The following is a 19,960-nucleotide window of genomic DNA, read 5'->3' as shown; positions in this document are numbered from 1 at the left end:
TGGCAGCCTCCACTGTCAAAGCGATGTCGACTCAAAGACTTTAATTTTGTCCCTGACAGGCCGAGGTTGTTACCAAAACACACGAGTCTCGCTCAAGGACGAGTCTCACTCTGAAATCATCATCGCCTCGTCTCGATTGTCAGAATCAAAATCATCCTCTGTCCGACACTCCGGCTCATGTTTCCACTGAGGTATTCTTGCAGCGAGACTTCAGAACGTGACTTCCCTTAAGAATTCATCTTTTAAACACTAAAACATGTAATTATACTGCAGGTTCAGAGTTTAAACAATACCAGAATCCATCTTTACTGTTTCATAAATCAGCCTATGTGATAAAGTGAGACACATTGCAGTCCCGTTTACAGCAAAGACAATATTACACATCATATTATATGTTTCCTTTGAGCATTAAACTGAATTTATATTAACTGTGCAACAATTAACGTGTGCCAAAAAAGCCCCCCAGGAATCTGATCTAATTAAAAACAACAGAAAACAAATTAAAAAAGTTCCAATAAGTCCGAATATTTAATTAATCACATTTTAAATTCAGATTATTTTTACTTATTTTATTTTCCTGCTGGCTGGTGGAAGTGTAGAGCTGACACACTCACTGGTGTGAAGCTCCACCAGAGGAGGACGTGCAGTGACACAAATCAAACACACCTCTAGAGTCACGCAGCCGACAGGTGCATGCTGGGATGTGACTGCAGCGTGCTCCTCTGCTACAGAACCTCTGACTGTCAGCTCGTTTATGTGAAGTGTGTTCAGTGAAACAGTGAACAGGTGTGGAGGTCGGACCTCACCTGTGGATGACGTCACCGTTTGATCCACCTGAGACAGGTGAGTGCACCAACACACTGACTGGGGTGTGTGTGTGAGTGTGTTTTATTGTCACTAAGTGGACTCTGTTTCATTTATGGACCGAACCGTCCCGGTCGAACCTGCTGCAGTGTCCACGCCCCTGTTGTCTGCAGGTTCTGTTTAATTGCAGGAGTTCTGTCCTCTGTTGTGGTAAAACTCCAGCACAGCTCGGCCCATAATCAGGAGCGCTGCTGTATGTATTTAATAAGGAGTCTGTTGGATGAATAGAAGCTGAATTATTATAACGAGCTCTGCTGCTGGTGCTGTTGATCCTCTGGTTCTGTGGGAGGAGGGGAGGAGGAGGAGGAGAAGGAGGAGGAGGAGGAGGAGGTGCAGAGGATCATGAAGTGACACTGAGGCTGCAGACGCTACGGTAGCCCAGACGGTCAAGTGAGGAGTTGTGTATTTTTTTCTGGTGATCCATTTTCTGTGTTTATTACTCGAGAAATGGTGAAAAAAAGTTATGTATTTATTTTTTTCATCTATGAACATGAAAAAGGAAATAATCATAAATATGTCAAGTATATTTTTTTATGTGTATAACCAAGGGAAAAGAAAAGTTTTGTTAGGAGATGTATTTATTTTATTGAGAACATTGGGAACGTGGTGCACTTCAGCCCCTAGTGGTCAAAATTAGTATTACATAAATGAAAAAATTCTCCTGACAAACTTTTATTTTTTCACTTGTTTTTTTCTTTGCTCTGAATATTTTTTTGCAAGTGAAAAAATCATACGTCCACAAATTAAAGGGACTTGTAAAGATTATGCTGATTAAACCTTTTTCCCCAGTTTATATCAGACTTGTAAAATGGATCACTCGGAAAAGAAAATTCTCACTTGCTCCTCAGAGCTTCTGTCGATGTGTCCTCTGTTGTTTACGACCTTTTCGCCTTCTTTTATTGATTTCCATCCTCTTTTATCAGAAGATATTGAACAGCATTCGCCCACTTTTAGGCTTCTCGACAAGTGTCAGCGTCGGCTGTACGAAACCAGGACAACACGAGGAAGTTGAGAGCTGGAAAGATATTAATTAGAAGCACTCTTCTTACCATTTCATGGAAATTGTCCATGAGTTGAATAGAACAGGCCCATTTAAGGCTCAGTGTGTCATATAAAATGGTGTTGATGGTCGCTGACGCGGCGGCCGTCTCCTGATGCGTCTCTGACATTATGAATAATACATTAATGTAAAACAGAAAAAAAAGGGGGGTTGATGGGAAAATGGTCTGACGTGTTTGCGTCACCGTCATAAAATGTAAGAAAATGAGTCTGACATTTGAATGTACTTTCTAGTCATAATTTGCCGTTATCTTTCCACACAGTCATTAGACTAACGGCGTGTCCCCGGTGCACCACAGAAGCACTGATTGCGGTTTAACCACATTTGCCAAGAATGTATTTAGTTTCATAAGTGGCCATAAACGCCTCATCGCTGCAGGCTGCACGCGCCAGGACTGGAGTCACCGCTCATCAGTTCTTTACTTTTCGTCTACATTTGAATAACAGTCTGTAATTTGATTGTGATGGAGATATTTGTTATTTTTAAGTATTTTTAAGGGGTTCGCTGTGGATGGGACTTGGCTCGGGACATCTGGGGCCGTCCTGTGTGGTGGACACTGAGTCATGCGGGTTGCCACCGACCATCTGGAGGACGGGATGCAGGCTGGAGTTGTTGTCGGTGTTTGTTGCTGCTCCGTGCACGAATCTCCACGACAGTAAGGCCAACACACCCGGTTACATTCGTGGAAGCGGTGTTTCTTGTTTCTGTAGACTGCTGCTGGTGTGAGTCGTGCTTTTGTTAATTGTGTTTTCATAGGTTAACTTTCTTAGTATAGCTAGCTGGCTAACTTAGCTTCAAGCCTCTCACTGGAGTCGCCCGACTGATAAGCAGCTTTTGGGGCTGATGCCAATATTAAGGAATGAATATTTACAATCCCAACGTATTGGCTGATATAATCACATGTAACAAAAATATGTAATGTAGGCAGGATATAGATAAAAAATAAACTGTGTGGTCTTAATTGACATTAATGAGCTGAAACAGTGAATTTAAATAATTTAAAGTTTATCTGTGATCGTCCCGTACAAGCTGATAATATCAGTTAACCGATATATTAGTCAGACTGTAGATCTGATGACCTCATCGTCTTGCATTCTGCACATAGCTGTTATAATTTTATTTTAAATATGTAGCGTCTTAGTTTCACTAATTTCAGAACAAATGCACACGCTAGCAAGATCAAAGTGGTGCTCTTACTGCTTTTGTCCACAGGGGGCGCCAAAATCAACAACACATTTAAATTTCCTTGTTGCTGCTTTAATTAAGTAAAGAAATGGAATAACTGTCCATAAAGCACATTTCTCAGCTCTGATACCTGATAATTGTCATAATGTGTCTATATATTTGCATTAAGAGGCGGTACCGTACTTTTTTTTTTAAAACAAATGACACATTTTCAGACCTGAACCTGAGCAGAGGTGTAGACACATCGATACTGATGACACCAGTATTAGATGAGGTGTGAGATGAAAACAGATGACTTCATATCAACAGACTGAGGAGAGATCTGATTAAAGAAAACAAAAGACAGTACAGCATTTTTAATGAAACATCAAAGCTCTGTGTCCTAACCTGCCGTATGATTAAAGATTTCAATTAAAATTCAATAACCATCCAGTCAGATCTTCTTTTTCTTTGTTCAGATACAATATCAACAAATGTGCGTCACTCTTTTTTCTTCCTCTGCTCATACAGGAGCAGATTCAAACAGCGCAGCAGCTCCGACAGCACTTCCTTTCTCGCGTTGTAAAAAAAAGCTCACAGTGTCACTCAAATACGTCACACAAACCTGGAATTAAACCCGCAGAGCGTCAAAACAGAAGCGTAAAGACAGCTATCAAATATTAGATCCACTGAATGTGGGGAATTTGATTTTTTTGATAGCAGGCTGCATTTCACATGCAGAGATTGAGCTTATTAAGAGTCATTAAAGTCCTATTTTCCTGCAGTGGAGCTGGCGTCGGTGGATGTGAGCAGTATGAGCTGTGATTGAAGCTGCGGAGCACACTCGGGTATTACCTGCTGTTTGTGCAGCAGTAATGGAGAAGGAGAAAAAGAAGAATGGGGGGTTGGTCCGACATGCAAATGACTTTTTTTTTCTATCGACAAGAATGAGCTTCCTGTCCTTATGTCCAAGTCATTTAAGTTGGTAATCGACTCGTCATAATCTTATTTTCTTGCATGAAGATGATATAAACCTTATTCAACCTATAATCTAAGTATTTACTTAAAATCTGAAAGGGAATTAAATAGATTTCTATCTTCAGTCAGGATTTTTAGGGTCGTTCACCGATGCAAATAACCGATCGAGATATTGTTCCTTTATTTTATGGCCTTGAATAGTTTTTTAGAAATATAAAAACAATGTTAAACTGTTGAGGAAATAAATGATCTATCTGTAACCTGGACAAAATATGGCAGGAGTCTCAGTCTTTGTTCTGAGGTGTTTGTGCCCTGAAGCCACTCGTCCACCAGCTGGTCACTCATCGTGTCTCTCACTCATTCTGTTGAACTTGAAACTCTGTCCTGCTGTGTGTTTAGCTCCTTTAGCCAAACATACCTCAGGACTCAGCTGTTCGCCCGCTGCTAACTAGCTCACCTCCTGACTTCGTTACAGAATACTCTCTTAGTTTAACCTGCACAATTATTTCCAAAGCCCGTGCAGCAAGTTTGAGACCGAGGAGAAAGATGGAGTCTTTGTGATTCGTAGGGCTCCCGCTAGTAAACGGCATGAGAGGATGAACTGAACTGTAGTTGGACCTCAGTTCAGTTTGTCATTTTTGTAAGTGATATTTCTGTGGTCCAGGATTGGGATGACGGGAGAGAGAACTGTCTGGCAGTGATGAAATATCTGATGATCACTGGAAGCACGCTTGTATGATTCCATATCTCACTGTGGAAAAGAAACTGCGAGGCTGTTGACGTGACCTGATGAGAAAATGATCAGATGTCTTGTTGCTGGATGGTTCAGCTCAGATTTGATTTCCTCACAGCGTCCGTGTTGCAGGAAGCCACATTAAATACTAAATCTGAGTTGCCGGCAACCTTAAAAATACGTTTTTAAGACCGTTTGCGTTGATGTTTCCCTGTTTCCCTGTTGTGGGGATTTGTTGTTGTAATCCAATAAGCACCTTGACTCCAGGTTGAAGGTTTTTCAGGACAGATGATACCGTGTGAATAATAACCGGAATAAAACTGAACCAGAGTCGGCGTTAGAACTGACCCTGGAGCTGCAGTCTCATCTGCTCACACTCATAACAAGTCTCCTGATATTATATATATTTTTTATAGTTTATCAATATCAGAGCTCTATTCATTAATGGACAGTTTATAAGAGGAGGTCATAAAACTTCACATAAACACGTTGGGTCTCCTGACACCAACATGAATTAACGTCTATTAATGCCTCGCGAGGGAGTCGCTGTGCAGCGCGCCGACGTCCTGTGTGACCAATTCATGTCACGATGACGAATAGGTTATGAATACTATTAGACGTGTTTGTCGTAATCATCTCTGGTTCTTTACAATCATCGTTTAATTAGGGAGGTTGTTTACAGCTCTGATGTCTGAGGCATTCTGGTGTAAAACAGACAGTAACAGGGGTGTAAACTGGGGTTCAGTCGGGTCAGGTTATTTATATGTTTTGCTGAAAAGGATTAAAAAGTGGAGCGACGTAAATATTATCATCTGTGTCGTAAAGGACGAGGCTCTGGTGTTCGATCCTGTGAAAAAGCCCCAAAACAAGAACGTGGTCGTGATCAGAGGTCTGAGGACGGAGGATCGTTCACTGTTCACTCAAATCAAATCAACTTGACTTGAAAGATTTCCTCAACAACAACAAAGCACTGTGACCTGGAGGAATCACAAATATTAAACTTTGGTCTTTTAAGACTTTGCTTTAAATTACATTGTCACAATTAGTATTGTTGTTGTTGTTGTTGTTGTTGTTGTTGGAAGGTCAGAAAATAGTTGAATCTTAACTTCTGACATGTTCCCTCTAATATTTACCCTGAAACGTTCAGTCAATTATTCAGATTGTTGCTGATTATTGATTTACATTCACTGGACTAATCAACTACTCGTCTCAGCCATTATTGGAAGATCAATCTGCACCAAAAAAAGTTGTATTTTCTGTCAGATTATCACTCTGAGCCTTTTTGTTAAACCACAGAAGACGTCAGAGTTTCCACGGATCAAACATAGCAGTGTGCCACATGGGTCCAGAGTTGCCAGACCAGGTTTTGGTAACAGAACCGACCCAACACCTGCAACTACCTCAATCCTCTCTGGGCCCTTAATCGGTCTTCCAGTAAGATATCTGCCGCTGGTTTCTCCCTCAGTTTGAAATGCTTTATTTTATTCAGCTTGGTGGAAACAAAAACAAAACAAAACAGGAAGCTGGTCACTTTGACCCGTCGCCCACAGAACCTGATGCAGAGTGTCAAGAGCTTCACTCCTCCATCCTTCATGTCTCTGCACTTTGTGTGCTGAGACTAAACAAAAGGACCCTCTTTGTTAGCGCAGAAGGCCACTTGTGACAGCACAATGCATGCTGGGAATGAGTAGAGGACGGTGCTGACAGGGGCGACATTCTTCACAGCATCACAGAAGCTGGTGGTTTGGTTGGATGTGTGTGTGTTGTGTGTTGGTGTGTGTGTGTGTGTGTGTGTGAGGCGGAGGACAGCAGCGTGCTTTGTAATCCTGTGTCGACCCCCGCGGCTGACTCGGTCACTCGTCCTCAGACTGCCGCCCAAATTACCCGCTGCAATTGGTCCGTAATGGCATAAAGATTGAGGTCTGGATGGGGCATCAATCACAAGGACGTGGCTCAGCTGACCCTGAGTCCTCACAGAGAGGGAGGAGGGAGGAGGAGGAGGGAGGAGGGAGGATGCAGTCAGAAGGGCTGCAGAGCTGGAAAGACTTCCATCAGTGGTGACCGAGTGACAGGTAGCTGACTCACCACGTGATACAAAGCATGGACAGAAAACTCATGCAGGGGTGACGCAGCGCTGATGATGCTGATTTAATCGAGGATTCATTCCAGACTAACTGTCGTGCTTATGTTTCCAGTTTAGTCTTGAACTCGAGCCAAATATGATTCATTCTTCTCCCGGCTGAATGGCATCTCTGTGTAAACACGCAGAGATGAAAAAAAGTTAACAGAGACGACACAAACTGAAGGAAATATTCACTCATTTCAAAATATCCTGAGTAGAATTTAAGCGCAGTTACTGTTTGATTTTGTTCTGAAATGTCGTCAGTTTCTGATAATCAAGTTAAAAAACAAAATGAAACAGAAGCTGTGATGGTTATGAATCATTAGAGGGAGACATTCACTTTCTTTACCTTCCACGTTTGTGTCGTTGAAGTTGATGTTTAGCCCTCTATCTGCATGTTATTGCAGCCACAACATGCTAAATCTTTCCTCGTGGTGCTGACAGGTTTACATAATCCAAGTTTTAGCAGAAAGTGACGCTGGTGACGGTGATGTTGGTCAGTCGGTTCACTACTGTGGTGAACTTTAACCTCAACCTCAGCTGTACTTAATTTAATAACTGTTCATATTAGCATGCTAGCAGGTTAGACCAAGATGGTGAACATGCTAAAAATTACACCATGTAAAGAAGTAAACGTCAGAGTGTTGACATTATTAGCCAACAAACAGCATTCATGCAAGAGAGACCTAGCGAGTGCCTTTCTTTCCCGTCTAGGTACTGGTGCAAGAAATTAAAGGAGAACTTCGGTCAATTTAAACATGCAGCTTCATTGCTCAAGCTACCCTTGACTTGCCAGTACCGAAGACGCGAGCACATTTGGTCCAGCCATTACAGAGCTCCGTGAACGGAGATTTAGCATTGAACGCTAACAGCATGGGGTCAGAACTTCACACTGTGTTTTAAGCATCTTAACATGCTCCACATCTCACACCAAAAGTTATGCAACATCAGCAGACACCTTAGCACACAGCACTGTAGCGTGTATGACTCAAAATGAATAAAAAAGTAGTTAAAACAGTGTGTTTGTGCAAGCAGCTACGTACCTGTTTGTTGACATCCGTGTGTTCCGGTAGCTAGACCAAACTAGTCAATCCATCGAGTGTGCACTTAACAGGCTTAACAGGCTATTGTAAGGCTCATGGCTCATGACAGGCTGTAACATGGACATGTACATGATGAACATAAACACGAAAATGCTGGAATACGTTTCCGTCTCCGCCAGTGAGGGAGCGCACGCTCGAAGGATCGACTAGTTTGGTCTAGCTACCGGAAGGCACAGATGTCAACAAACAGGGAAGTAGCTGCTTGCACAAACACACTATTTTAACTACTTTTTTATTCATTTTGAGTCATACACGCTACAGTGCTGCGTGCAAAGGTGTCTGCGTATGTTGCATAACTTTTGGTGTGAGATGTGGAGCATGTTAAGACGCTTAAAACACAGTCTAAAGTTCTGACCCCATGCTGTTAGCTGTCAATGCTAAATCTCCGTTCACGGAGCTCTGTAATGGCTGGACCAAATGTGTTCATGTCTTCGGTACTGGCAAGTCAAGGGTAGCTTGAGCAATGAAGCTGCATGTTTAAATCGACCAAAGTTCTCCTTTAATGAAATTGTCTTTCACACTGCCCATCGTAGTGAGACCAGCCTGGAAATATTAAAACAATAGGTCCAGATTAAAGACGAGTGAATGAGGTTAAACTGAGAGACAGAGGTCGGTGCTTGTGATCCTGGGTTGTCGATGTTGAAGCGAACACTGTGAGCGTCACATTAATCTTTTTTGCTTTGGCGCTGAACGCTCCGCTGGTCGTAACATCGTCCCCTCGAGATATTGGCTGGTGTGTTTGCACATATGTGAACATGTGGGACTCATGTCAGAGACGTGCCGGGCTCTTTGTCTCCATTTTCTACCGGAGGCTAACGACGGTACAGCAGATGTTAAGGGTTTACCAAAACATTCCCATGTAGCTTCAGTCCAACAGTGGCAGCATGTCATTAATTTTACAAGGCAGGTCCCTTTCTTCTCCCTCCTCTTTGTGTGTTAGTAGTCGCTTTGTTGTGTTTCGAGTGTCGAGCATCTTATATTGACTTTACACTAAAAACACAAACCCACCTTTCATCCTCAGAACTGGTTTTTAGAGCGTCTTAGATCAGGATAAAAGGGAAAGTGCACCATTTCCTGCTGCTCTCTGGCGCGCAGGTATTGAACAAAGTGGAGATGCCAGCAGCCCACTTAATGCTTAAATGCTGCAGTCTTTTATCTTGGGGAAAAAAAAAATAATATAGTGAGCTGAGAGCGTAAAAAGGAGCACTTATCTCCTCCTGGTCACTAATGGTGGTGACAGTAGCAGCGCTGGCCTCGTGTAATGTTCAGAGAGGCCTTTCAAGTCCCAGAGTCGACTTTCAAAGAATGAGTCGACAGCAAAAATCAGACAAAAGGCGCGAGAATAGACTTCAGTCATAAAGATTTGTGCCTTTTGTTAAAATACAATCCATCACGTTTGATTTGGTTTCCAGATCGCATTAAGTGCAGCTGGTAATTTTATTCAGTAAATGGAAGTTATAGCCGATTCTCAGCTCAGTGAGCATTATATCAGACTTACACTGGTTGGAGTACACGGCGTTTTAAGGTAACAGTCGACATATGCAAATGATTACTGACATGAAAGCATTGTTCACCCAGCTTTTTATTTACCACTTCATCACCGACTGTGAAGGGTTTTGAAACGCGGCCAGACAGCCGAGCGCTGCAGCCACTCCATCCTCCGCCGCCGTTCCCTGGAAAGAATATACGTTGGTGTTTTTCTTCTGGTTATAGTCGCGGATTTGCATAAAAAGAAAAGTGTCTAATTCTTAAAGATGTTGAGATCACCTCGACAATCCAGCCCCCACTTCGTCATGGCCAAGGATATAATCCGCGGTCTATTTTAAAAAGCCCACAGCAGATATTTGTCAGTGGAGCACCGCAGACATAAAAAGACTGGATTGATTTTTATGTGTTTCTATAAACTGCATCTGTATGTGGCACCACATTTGTAAACAAAGTCCCACTGCAGCGCCCACCGAACATAAAGTATAAATGTGTGTGTGTGTGTGTGTGGCGAGCACGGCCTGGTGAGACACTGCTCGATGCACTGCAGCCATTTTTAACGCTGAGCCCGTGTTTGACAGGACAAAAGGTTCGCTGTAAACACACTGAATCTCTGTTCTGCTCGTGAGATTTGTTGTGAGGACGATGCGCCAAGAAAAGGGTCATTAAAATCAAAATGTTTTATCCCTACGAGAAGAAATAACCTCCGCCAACTTGATCAGTCTGCCTGCTGCTGGTGTATGAGACTGTTTGTTGTGTAAAGTTGACAGTCGGGCTTGAGAGCGCGTCGAGGAGAAGATGGTTGATCTTCTGGCTGCTGGAGATGATTCAGTGTACGTTAATTACCAGACCTTCATGTCACGAGGCGGTTGGTATGGCAGTTGAGTTGGACAATGCTGCTGAGCCGGTGACACAGTCGAGTTTGTGTTTCGACATTCGTAAACGTGACACTGGGACTGGGTAAAGAAATTGACTTGATGCTGTGGAGTTTAGAAAATATGTCTTGTTGTTCGATACCAAATTTCAGTTCCTGAACAGTCAGTAAGACAACTAGAGTCGGACCATCTACAGCTCGTGGCTATCTTGATTTGTACCTTGTCCAGTGTTGTTTTCATCAACGTCAAAATTATTTCGTTGACGAGACGAGAATGGACGTAAATGTTAGTGGGTGGTCTGTCAACCGTTCAAAATGCGTGACATTTCTGCTGTCTTCGTTGTTGTAGCGGCGAGCTAGGAACGGTCGCTTCTTTCAAATTAAAAGGAAGCTCTAAACTCCAATGGGGTGCAATATAAAGCTCTTATTTTGAAGACACATTTGTTGTCACTGTTCACAGCCCAACTTCGAGCTTCACGTCACGTCACATGTTTACGCCTACCTCAGATATATGGACATATTTTAAATATAATCGATAAGTATTGGAGAGTGCTGTTGGACAGAAACCTTTTATCTCCATATTTCAACTTTTTTTCCAACATATTTCAACTGTTTTTTTCATGAATTGATGCCCTACTTCATCATACAAGAGTGTCATGCATAAGTTGTGAAAATAGCAGATCTACAAGTTCAACACATTGTTAGCTTGTAGATCTTATGTACTTATTGACCTAAATTAATTTGTTAAAAGACAAAGACTAAATCTCAAATGGCTGCCAAAAACAACACTGATCTTGTCATTCGTTTTCTCGGATCCTGGCTCGAGATAACGTCGCCGAACTGTTTGAATCTTTCTCCCTCTGCCACAATGATTGTCAGCATACATCTCCTCCATGTGTCTCTCTGACTAGCAGCGATGTGATCTTTGGTTGCAAACCATCCTCAGATTCGTCGCCGTAGTACTTTCCATTTAAAAAGTCACACATTTAAACTCAGATGTGACTTTTGTTGCCTTTCTTGGGGAAATGTTCGCACACTGAGCTTCAGTTTTGTGTCTGTATGCAAACTAACGTATAGTGGTTTACTGCTGACATCTGAAGTCCAGACAGAACTTCCACCTCTATAAATGGCCAACTAATGGACCAGTGGTGCCACTCTTTGGCTGGGAAAGCTTAAAGACAATGTTAATAAATCAGCAGTTGTGTGTTTGGTGCAGGAAGTGTTGAATCAGGCCTGAGACAGAACTGTGACTGTGTTATTATGTTCAATGTAAATGTCGTGCTCAGTGTTTTCTCCTTCGTGTTTGTCCGTCCAGGTTGCTGAGCCACTCTTGATGAAACTCTATCAGCACTATCGGATGTCTGAGTCTATAATGTCGGCTGAGCTCGTCATCTGGCCCCTTCTGACATCCTGAGAACACGGATCGATACCGTCCCACAACACCAGAGGTAAGAATACACACAGCGCCTCAGATCCAATTACCATACGAAGCTGCATCAAAATGTTTTAATTGGAAATGTACAGATTTTATGCTCATATGGACACAAACAGTGTGGTGAGCTGCCCTTTTTGTTAATAGAACAACAAGCTGGTGCAAAATTACATGGAAACAAAACGCCTGAATGAAAAACAGTCAGGCTCCGTATATGGACAAAACATGTGCATAAAGACATACATCTACTGTGTATGTGCAAGTAAACGTGACTTTACAATATTTAATAAAGGTTAAACACAACCGGTAAAGGGGGAAACCTTTTTTTTGGACATCACACCAAACTTGCTATGATATGCATAAAATATATATTCGGATATGAAAAGAGGGAAAAAGCCACGAAAAAAAAAAAGGGGAAGCTGTGTAAAATCAATTATTTAACCATAGTGCGTTTATAAAAATGAATTAAAATAATTGTTTTAACTGTAATTTGCATAATTAATAAATATTATATAAGGAGATATGTTACATAAAGTTTGTAAATAAACACGTATGGCATTTACTGGCGGTCATGAGCAGAGATGCGTATGTTCACAGTAATAAAATGAATCATAGACGTATGAATACCATCAGTAGTACGCGTGATGATACAGACCTTGAGGTTACATCGCAACCCAGAATCAACATTAATGTTTGGATGATCAGTTGCATAATATTATCCCACAGAGGGTCCTAATGTACTGGTAAAGCATTTCACTTATAGTGCATATACAGACGTGTTTTTAAGGCCCGACGTTACAGATAATGGACCCTTTTTTCATTACAGAGGACCTGAGCAGATATCAAAAAAACGTAGAACTTGAAGGGAAAACAAGAATGACAGTTCAACAGTTGCATCCAGATGTTTCCGTAGCACGATGCACTTCCTCGACATCTCGACAGTAGTAGTCTTTAAAATTCCCGGGAGACTTTCGCCTCAAGCAGATCTTTGTCACCGAACGACCCCCCCCCCCATCCATCCCCTCACTACAGTGTTGTCATTGATCTAGTTCGGTCCATGTTCTTTCCAGCATCGCTCCTGAGCCCGGTGGGTTTCCGCGTCAGGAGGACTTCATTTCAGCTCAGTTAATTTCAGCTCAATATCTTTCACCGGCGCTCGAAGCCATTTAGTTTTGGTTTATTAGTGTAAAACAAGTCTTTCTCTCTGTCAATATGGCAGACTGCATGACGGACAAGTAGAGCCCCGGAGAGGCGGAGCCACATGGCGTTGTAGTGGGGAAAAAAGTCTGCCAGCTCTCAGTTAATGTCTGGCCAACGCTGTGGCGTAGAAACATTCTCCTCCAGCGTTTGTTTTCCTGGCTCATTAGGACCAACATTTACACACAAGGGACAAAAAACATGATGAGGTTTTCCATCTGATTCAGGCAAGTCAGGGACCACAAGTACATATTTTTTCCCAGTTTTGGTGCCTGTTGACGCGACGGTGGAAACATTTCCTCTCCTTCAGAGCTGCTATCAAAAACCATCCAACCAGTTTTTTTTTTGCAGCCTCTCTCCCTTTTGTTTACAGTGTGTCCCTCCCACTGAAGTCAATGTGAATAGCTCCACTGAAATTTCCCCGGGGCCCAGTTGATATGTTGTCTCCTCGTTGAGGGCGTCCGGTTCATACGCAGGTCCCTTGGTGGTGCACGATGTGTTTGCGGTGCTTCAGACCCAGGCCTCTTTCTTTGAAGTCTGTCACTCGCTGTTGTGATGTGTCCACCAGAGCACTGGCTATAGCAATACCTGGAAACCCAGAGAGAAAAGAGAGAGAAATATTGAGTGTATATATATTTTCATTTAAGCCCTCCAAAGGATTTCAGTTTTATTAAAGGTGGTCTGTTGAGGTGACCACCAGTGACCATCAGTGTTATTTTGATTTTCAGTGGGTTTATGAATTTATGAACACACTCTGATGAAGCCTGGGACAATGAGTAGCGCCTTTTTAGATAGAAAAGGTGGCACATTTGCAGCAAGATTCAAGGCTGCAATGTGCCGCAAAAGGGAGGTGTAATATTCCTTCTTTTCAAAAAAGCCGCAACTTGGGTCAGCGTAAACGTGACGTGACGTGAAGCACGAAGTTGGCCATGAACAGTCGTCATTGCTACGCAGCTGCCCGCTTTTGTCTTCAAAAAATGTTGAATTTATCTTCAAAATAAGAGCTTTACATTGCACCCCATTGGAGTTTAGAACTAGGTTGTTAGCGGGGGGCTTTTAATTTGAAACTAGTGACCGTTAGTAGCTTGCTGCTACAACAACAAGCAGACAACGAAGACAGCTACAGAGACCGAGGAGACGCTAGCATCTCCTGGATCTCAGCGGCTGTCCAGTTTCTCATCTTGACGTCCGCGGATGAAGTGATGGACTCACTGCTGTGATCAGCTGTTTCCTGGTTTTAAAACTCCCCGGTTGTGGGTCGCACAACAGTGCAGGTCATCGACGCCTCCGCCCACCTCACGCAGAGGCCGGCACATCTACAACTTAGATTTACAGCAGTGGAGGTGGAAAACAGAGTTTCCTCCGAGGCGTCAAATTGGCGGACCAAAACAGACCCTCAATATACCGACTTCTGTCTAAATCAAAGAGGACGGCCAGATTGGCGGCTCGCTGCCCAGTATAAAAACGACTTGTGACAGGTGGAGACACCTACACACAACACCCAGAAATCGTTTTTAACAACGTCTCTCGACCCAGAAGACAAGTAGGCCAAGGCTGAGGTCGCTGAAGCATATCTCCCACCATCCTCTCTTCCTCTTTCCTATTTCAGTCCGTCTCCCTCTCAGCATCCAGCAGGATGTCATACCTCTGTCTCAAAACAACTTCTGTACGTGATGTTTGACTCGTCCTCCACAGCGGAGCTTATAGAACGCAGGCCGGATGCAGCAAGGCATCAGATGCCTCCGAGCATTGTGTTACCTTGGCAGTCGCTGCTGTTGTTAATGTGGATTTAGAGTCATGGCAGCTCTTGCGAGCCCAGCTAGTCCCGTCTTTCCCTCCCGACAACCGTGGGCTCGACAATGCATGGTCATTACGACAAGAGCTCAATCTGCCGGTATGCAGGAGCCAAATAAACAAAACAGGCAAACAGCGGAGGGGAATCTGCTGCGCTCTTGATATGATTTGGATGCAGGATGTTTTCAGCATTTCACACTCAAGTGATTCTCGGGATTTTTTTTTAGTGGGTGGAAAGGGGAAAGCCGATTACACAGTCGCCGTGTGTGTGTGTGTGTGTGTGTGTGTGTGTACGTGACTCGTCAGGTTTATGTGTGTAACTGTGTAAATACTGAGGGTGTGTGCATGCACCTGTGCACATACATATTTTTGCAAAGTTCTGACACAGCAGGCCATGCAGACGGATGCGGCAGCCAACAGCTATGCGCTCTCTTCATCCAAAACGTTGGAGGGAAGGTGATTGGTTAGCTGCACCTGTTCTGTTGGAATACGGTTCATTATGGCTGTTTGTTTCACTTTGGCAGTGGTTCTATAGGTGTGTTTGTTTTGGCTTCCACAGACAATACCTCGGGGCCCAGATACACCAAACGGAAAATCAAAGCTCCGGCAGCAACGAAGGCCGACTGTTGCGCCGCCTCATGTCGCCCGCGTCTCAGCCAAAAAACCTAAAGCTCCACTCAAGGGACTTTTTCCTTTTCCTTCTCCATTTATCTTCTTCTGCACCGATTCACTGAGCTGAACAGCAACACAGAGTGATTTCTCTCACCAACAGGTTCCGTCGCCAACTCTACAGGCTCCGTCTGCTGAAAGGCCGCCGCCGAGGGCCAACAAGCAGCAAAGGTGTGCGACACACAGCAACCACCGGCCCTCTCATCTGCATGTCAGGCCCCTTAGATTTGACTTTTTGTTGCTAATGTAATTTGTGATTTAATACCACCGGAGTTTCCTGTATATTTCAGGAGTTGACACACGTGCATACATTTTCACTTCACCTCCACACAGTGCCATCTAATGCCATTTTTTTCTTTGAGCCCGTTTTGGATTAAAGGAACCTGTAACCGTTTACACTCATGAATGAAAACTTAACGGACCATTTTATATCCTTTAGATTCAATATATTCACACTCGACTATGTTTAAGCCATCCACATATAAAAGTCCAGATCCCCAAAGCCTTTACACATTTTTTTTAATTAAGGGTGCCCCGAAGACATTAATTTTATAATTTCATAGGATTCAACATTTTCCTGCAAGAATTTCTTTTCTACGTGTCTTTGAAACTGAATGTAACTCAAACCTCTCGCTTCTTTAAGGCTAAAAAAAAAAAGATGGTAAGAGCTGAAATGATTATTAAATCTACTGAAAACACAAAATATCCAGATTTACTCTAAAACACAGAGTTTCTTTGGGTTTTGGACTGTTTGCCGTACAGAACACGTGTGTGATGGACGCAACATTCTGAGATTTTATACAGAAATCTGTAAATCAATCAATCAAATTTTGAATGAATGAAACTGTCTATTGCCTTTCTGTTATTAGTTAAACACACTCGTGTCGTCAGCGAAGAAACATAGCATACGTAATCTCAATTTTTCTTCACGTCTACAAACCTAATTTGTTTGGGAGGGTTTTCATTACTCCTCAGTCAGAAAAGACGAGGAATGGAAAAGCTTTTATAAAATGACAAAGCTCTGATCAGACTGACAGCTGTCTGTAACCTGACTCCTTTTTATGGGGAAGACTTGAGGCCGAGAGAAATTCAACACAAATGCCATCAGTTATTTCCCGTCACTGAAGTCCACAAGCCCTCAAAGTAAGTCGAGTCTGAAGGAGATATTTAACAGCAGCTCTGATATCACAGCCAGTTCTAATGAGAGAGAGAGAACACAAAGAGCGGAAAACTTCAAGTACACAAAGATCCTAATTCATTCCTAACGTGACATCCGAATATTCCTCCGTCAAAATAACTTTCACCTTTGACAAATTGCCGTCATAATTGTGTTGATTTTTCCGGGTGAACGCGCACATCTCCATTTGCAAAATTAAATTGGTCAAAAGTAATCAAATTATGCTGCAGGTGAGTGCAAGTGCTCATTTGCTGCCGTGGCGACCAGGCGCGTTAATGTGATTGTTTTGTCAGGTGAGTTGACGCATCATTAACCCGCCCCTCACGCACCGACCCCCTCCCCCCCCCCTCCAATCCTGATAGAATAATGGGGTCATTAGCAAGAGACTAAATTCCCCTGGAACAAATATCGGCACAGGTCTGATGTGGAAAAGTGGAGCTGCAGCTGGAAAACATCTGGGTCGGGAGGAGTTCCTCTTGCTAACCCGGTGACAGACCTCGCAGCCAGGCCCTCCTCTCCCGCTAAACATCAAAGCTCCACTTCCGAGTTTGTGCTCGCCCTCAATGAAGGCACCGGGGACGGTAGCCGGCTCAGGAGCCAGAATAATAGTAAACAGAAAACACCACGGCAGCGTCTGTTCCGCGGAGCAAAAAGGGAAAAGAAAAATCAAACAAAAAGTCAAACAAACAGTAGCACATTGATATTCAAATATTTACGCATCTGCGAGGCGCTCATTTCAGGTTTTTAAAAGACCGGGAAAACATGACGCGCAACTGCGACTGCTTTGATGCTCGCATGTAAGATTCAGGTTGGATCCTGACTAACTAGGATGCCTTTCATTAACGGAACATGGCAGCGCTCAATAAAGTCTTTCTTTATGCTCGTTTGAAGATTGCAGCATGGAAAAATATCTCCAGATTACCTGGGAGTCATATCTCCTAAAACGGATCTGATCAAAGAGGACAACAAAAAGGCAGAAAGATGCCACCGAAAGGTCACATTCAAAAAACTGGGATTTATGCGGCTGCATCATTAAATAAACAAGGCAGCGGCTCATGTCATCGACACTTCGTCCTCATCGGGGTTCTGACCTTGCCTCGACTTTTCTTTCCTGTTTTTTTTTATTTGTTTCACGATCTTGATCTCATTTGATCGTCATACTCACTTAAAACAAGTCCATCAATCATTACGACGGCACCTTTTTCCTTTTTTAATTACAGTTTTTTTTTATTAAACTAGACTCTACGACAAAAAGCGAGCTGGAGGCAGCGACTCGGTATGATCAGACCCCCGCGTCCTCGCAATAAATACATGATTTCACCGAGTGTAAATACCACTGAGTATTAGACTAAAAGTCAACAAGCAGACGGATGGAGGAGGAGAGTCCATCTCAGTGGGGTGGATGGTTTCAAACACAGAGACGATATAGGTATTGGAGATCCATAACGGGTCAATGGAGCCGTGTTTCTGAGTGCTGCCCTCCGATTCCTGTCAAGCAGCGATCCAGTCGGACACCCAGAGGGACACAGCGGGACGCAGGAAGGAGGCTGCGAGGAGGTCGAGGCAGAGCGAGGAGGAAAAGGACAACGGAGCTGCAGCAACACTTACAGGCCAGTGGTCACAGACAGACGGAGAGAGGACAGGGAACACATCCAGGATGTTACCGAGCTTTAAACAAAGACTAGGAGCAGAAGGAAGATAATACCAACGACCCCACAACCGTCTTAATAACCGCAATCTTGTTAACTTGCCAGTAATCACAAATAAACAGAGGAATAAACTTTTGTTAACAGTGTCGGAAACAGACCACTTCTGCAAGACTTTTGAGATACGCCGAGAAATTATTCTTTCTCCTCCTGAAACTAAAAAATCCACTCTTTGGTTTTGTATCACTACACATTAAATAAAGGTACAGGGATACATGTGGATTCCACCTACTGTCACTCTTTAAGATAACAGTTCTTTTTACACAATAGCGCCGCAAAGATGACCTTCCTTTACGCCGCCGTGATTTATTTACACCGAACAAACCAACGGTTGTATAATGCCGCCCCACTTTCCGTTCATCGTTATGTAAGCAGTCGTGCATGCATTGCATTCTGGTAGCGTAGTGTTGCATCGTTTTGCCCACTCGGTCCCGGTCCAGGTTACTGTTACGCAAATAAGCAGCGTCGGGTGCGACTCGCCTCCTCTGGAAACAAACTATAAAAACGGTTGTCAAGTTGGAATGAAGACAGATTCTGCTACTGCACGGCTCATTTCTCGCCATACATTTCTTTTACGTTTCAGTGAACTCCTTCTTTCTTTTTTTTTGTGATATAAGAGAGTTTCCACACGAGTCAACACGGTCAGATCAGGTTTGAAAACTCCAGATTAGACAGGTCACAAGTGACGTTCGTCCAAGCAGGTGCAGCCACGTAGGTTTTTGAATGGTTGTCGGTAAGTGTAGCGTGCAAAACTGTAAAGCAACAAGAGTCGTAGTGTCCAAAAAATGTCAGACAGTCTATTTCTATCACAGTATTTGTCGGTTGATCGTTTCTTCTTCTCGGAGATGTAGAAGATATTTGACCTCAGTTTTCAGACATTCTCGTTGAGTTAGATGCTAACTTTTGCCAGCTGCTTCCTAAATCTCACGCTTGTGGAACGCACGAATAACTTGGGCATCAGAACATCGTACCCCCGCCTCCGTGGCAATGAGCCTTTCTTCTCTTTCTGCCTTTGTGCTTAATAAACGCCAAGGCAGCAACAGTCTGTCCCAAAGCTGGAGTTATCAGAGCTGATACTGAACTCAGATACAGGTCGTAAATAAATATGATCCAATCCTTAACGACCTTTTTGAAACATAATGCTGAATACTTTTTGTTCCCCGAGCAGATCGACTAAAACGGAGCAAAACAAGCCAACGGAGGTTTAATTAATTAACCCGAGTGTTTTATTAAAGTGTCGCCTCAGATTCTTTTCTCATGGCGATGTCGTTTTATGTTTTTAATGCAAATGACCAGAATCAATTTCCTGTCCGGGGATAATACATTTTTTTTTTTTTCTTTTCCCCTCCCTTTAGGAAGACGGCCAAAGTGAGAATGATACAGCAGAAGGCTCAAGATGCTTTGTCAGGACTGAGAGGGAGGGAGGGAGGGAGGGAGGGAGGGAGGGAGAGAGGGAGGGAGGGGGGGGAGGGAATGAGACGGCAACAAACAGAGAGAGAAAGTTGACTCTAAAAAAACGCAGATCAGAAAAGATGTAAATTAAGATGAAGAGACACCGAATTCACTTCCTCTGATGCAAATCTGGCAAATAAAACCAAAGAA

At 43.2% G+C, this 19,960-nt stretch overlaps 1 protein-coding gene and 1 long non-coding RNA gene across 5 annotated transcripts in view; one reads left to right on the top strand and one right to left on the bottom strand.

The window, feature by feature from the left end:
* Positions 1–694: 694 nt before the first annotated feature.
* LOC115596687 (uncharacterized) lies at positions 695–19,780 on the top strand. 2 transcript variants are annotated; one of them, XR_003986943.1, is made up of 4 exons: positions 695–843; positions 2,412–2,579; positions 11,699–11,831; positions 19,714–19,780. It is a non-coding gene; the product is annotated as an uncharacterized LOC115596687 (long non-coding RNA). The 2 variants fall into 2 exon arrangements; XR_003986944.1 differs by lacking the exon at positions 19,714–19,780 and adding an exon at positions 15,366–15,568.
* atrnl1a (attractin-like 1a) overlaps positions 11,862–19,960 on the bottom strand; it is a 237,858-nt gene continuing 229,759 nt past the window's right edge. For all 3 annotated transcript variants that reach the window (XM_030441997.1, XM_030441996.1, XM_030441998.1), the window contains one exon: positions 11,862–13,600. In XM_030441997.1, coding sequence (XP_030297857.1) covers positions 13,479–13,600 — 122 coding nt within the window. In that variant the 3' untranslated portion in view covers positions 11,862–13,478. The remainder of the gene's footprint in view (positions 13,601–19,960) is intronic.

The sequence above is a fragment of the Sparus aurata genome, chromosome 15 (genome assembly GCF_900880675.1).
Source record: "Sparus aurata chromosome 15, fSpaAur1.1, whole genome shotgun sequence".
NCBI lineage: Eukaryota > Metazoa > Chordata > Actinopteri > Spariformes > Sparidae > Sparus > Sparus aurata.
This window is presented reverse-complemented; position numbering and strand designations above follow the sequence as displayed.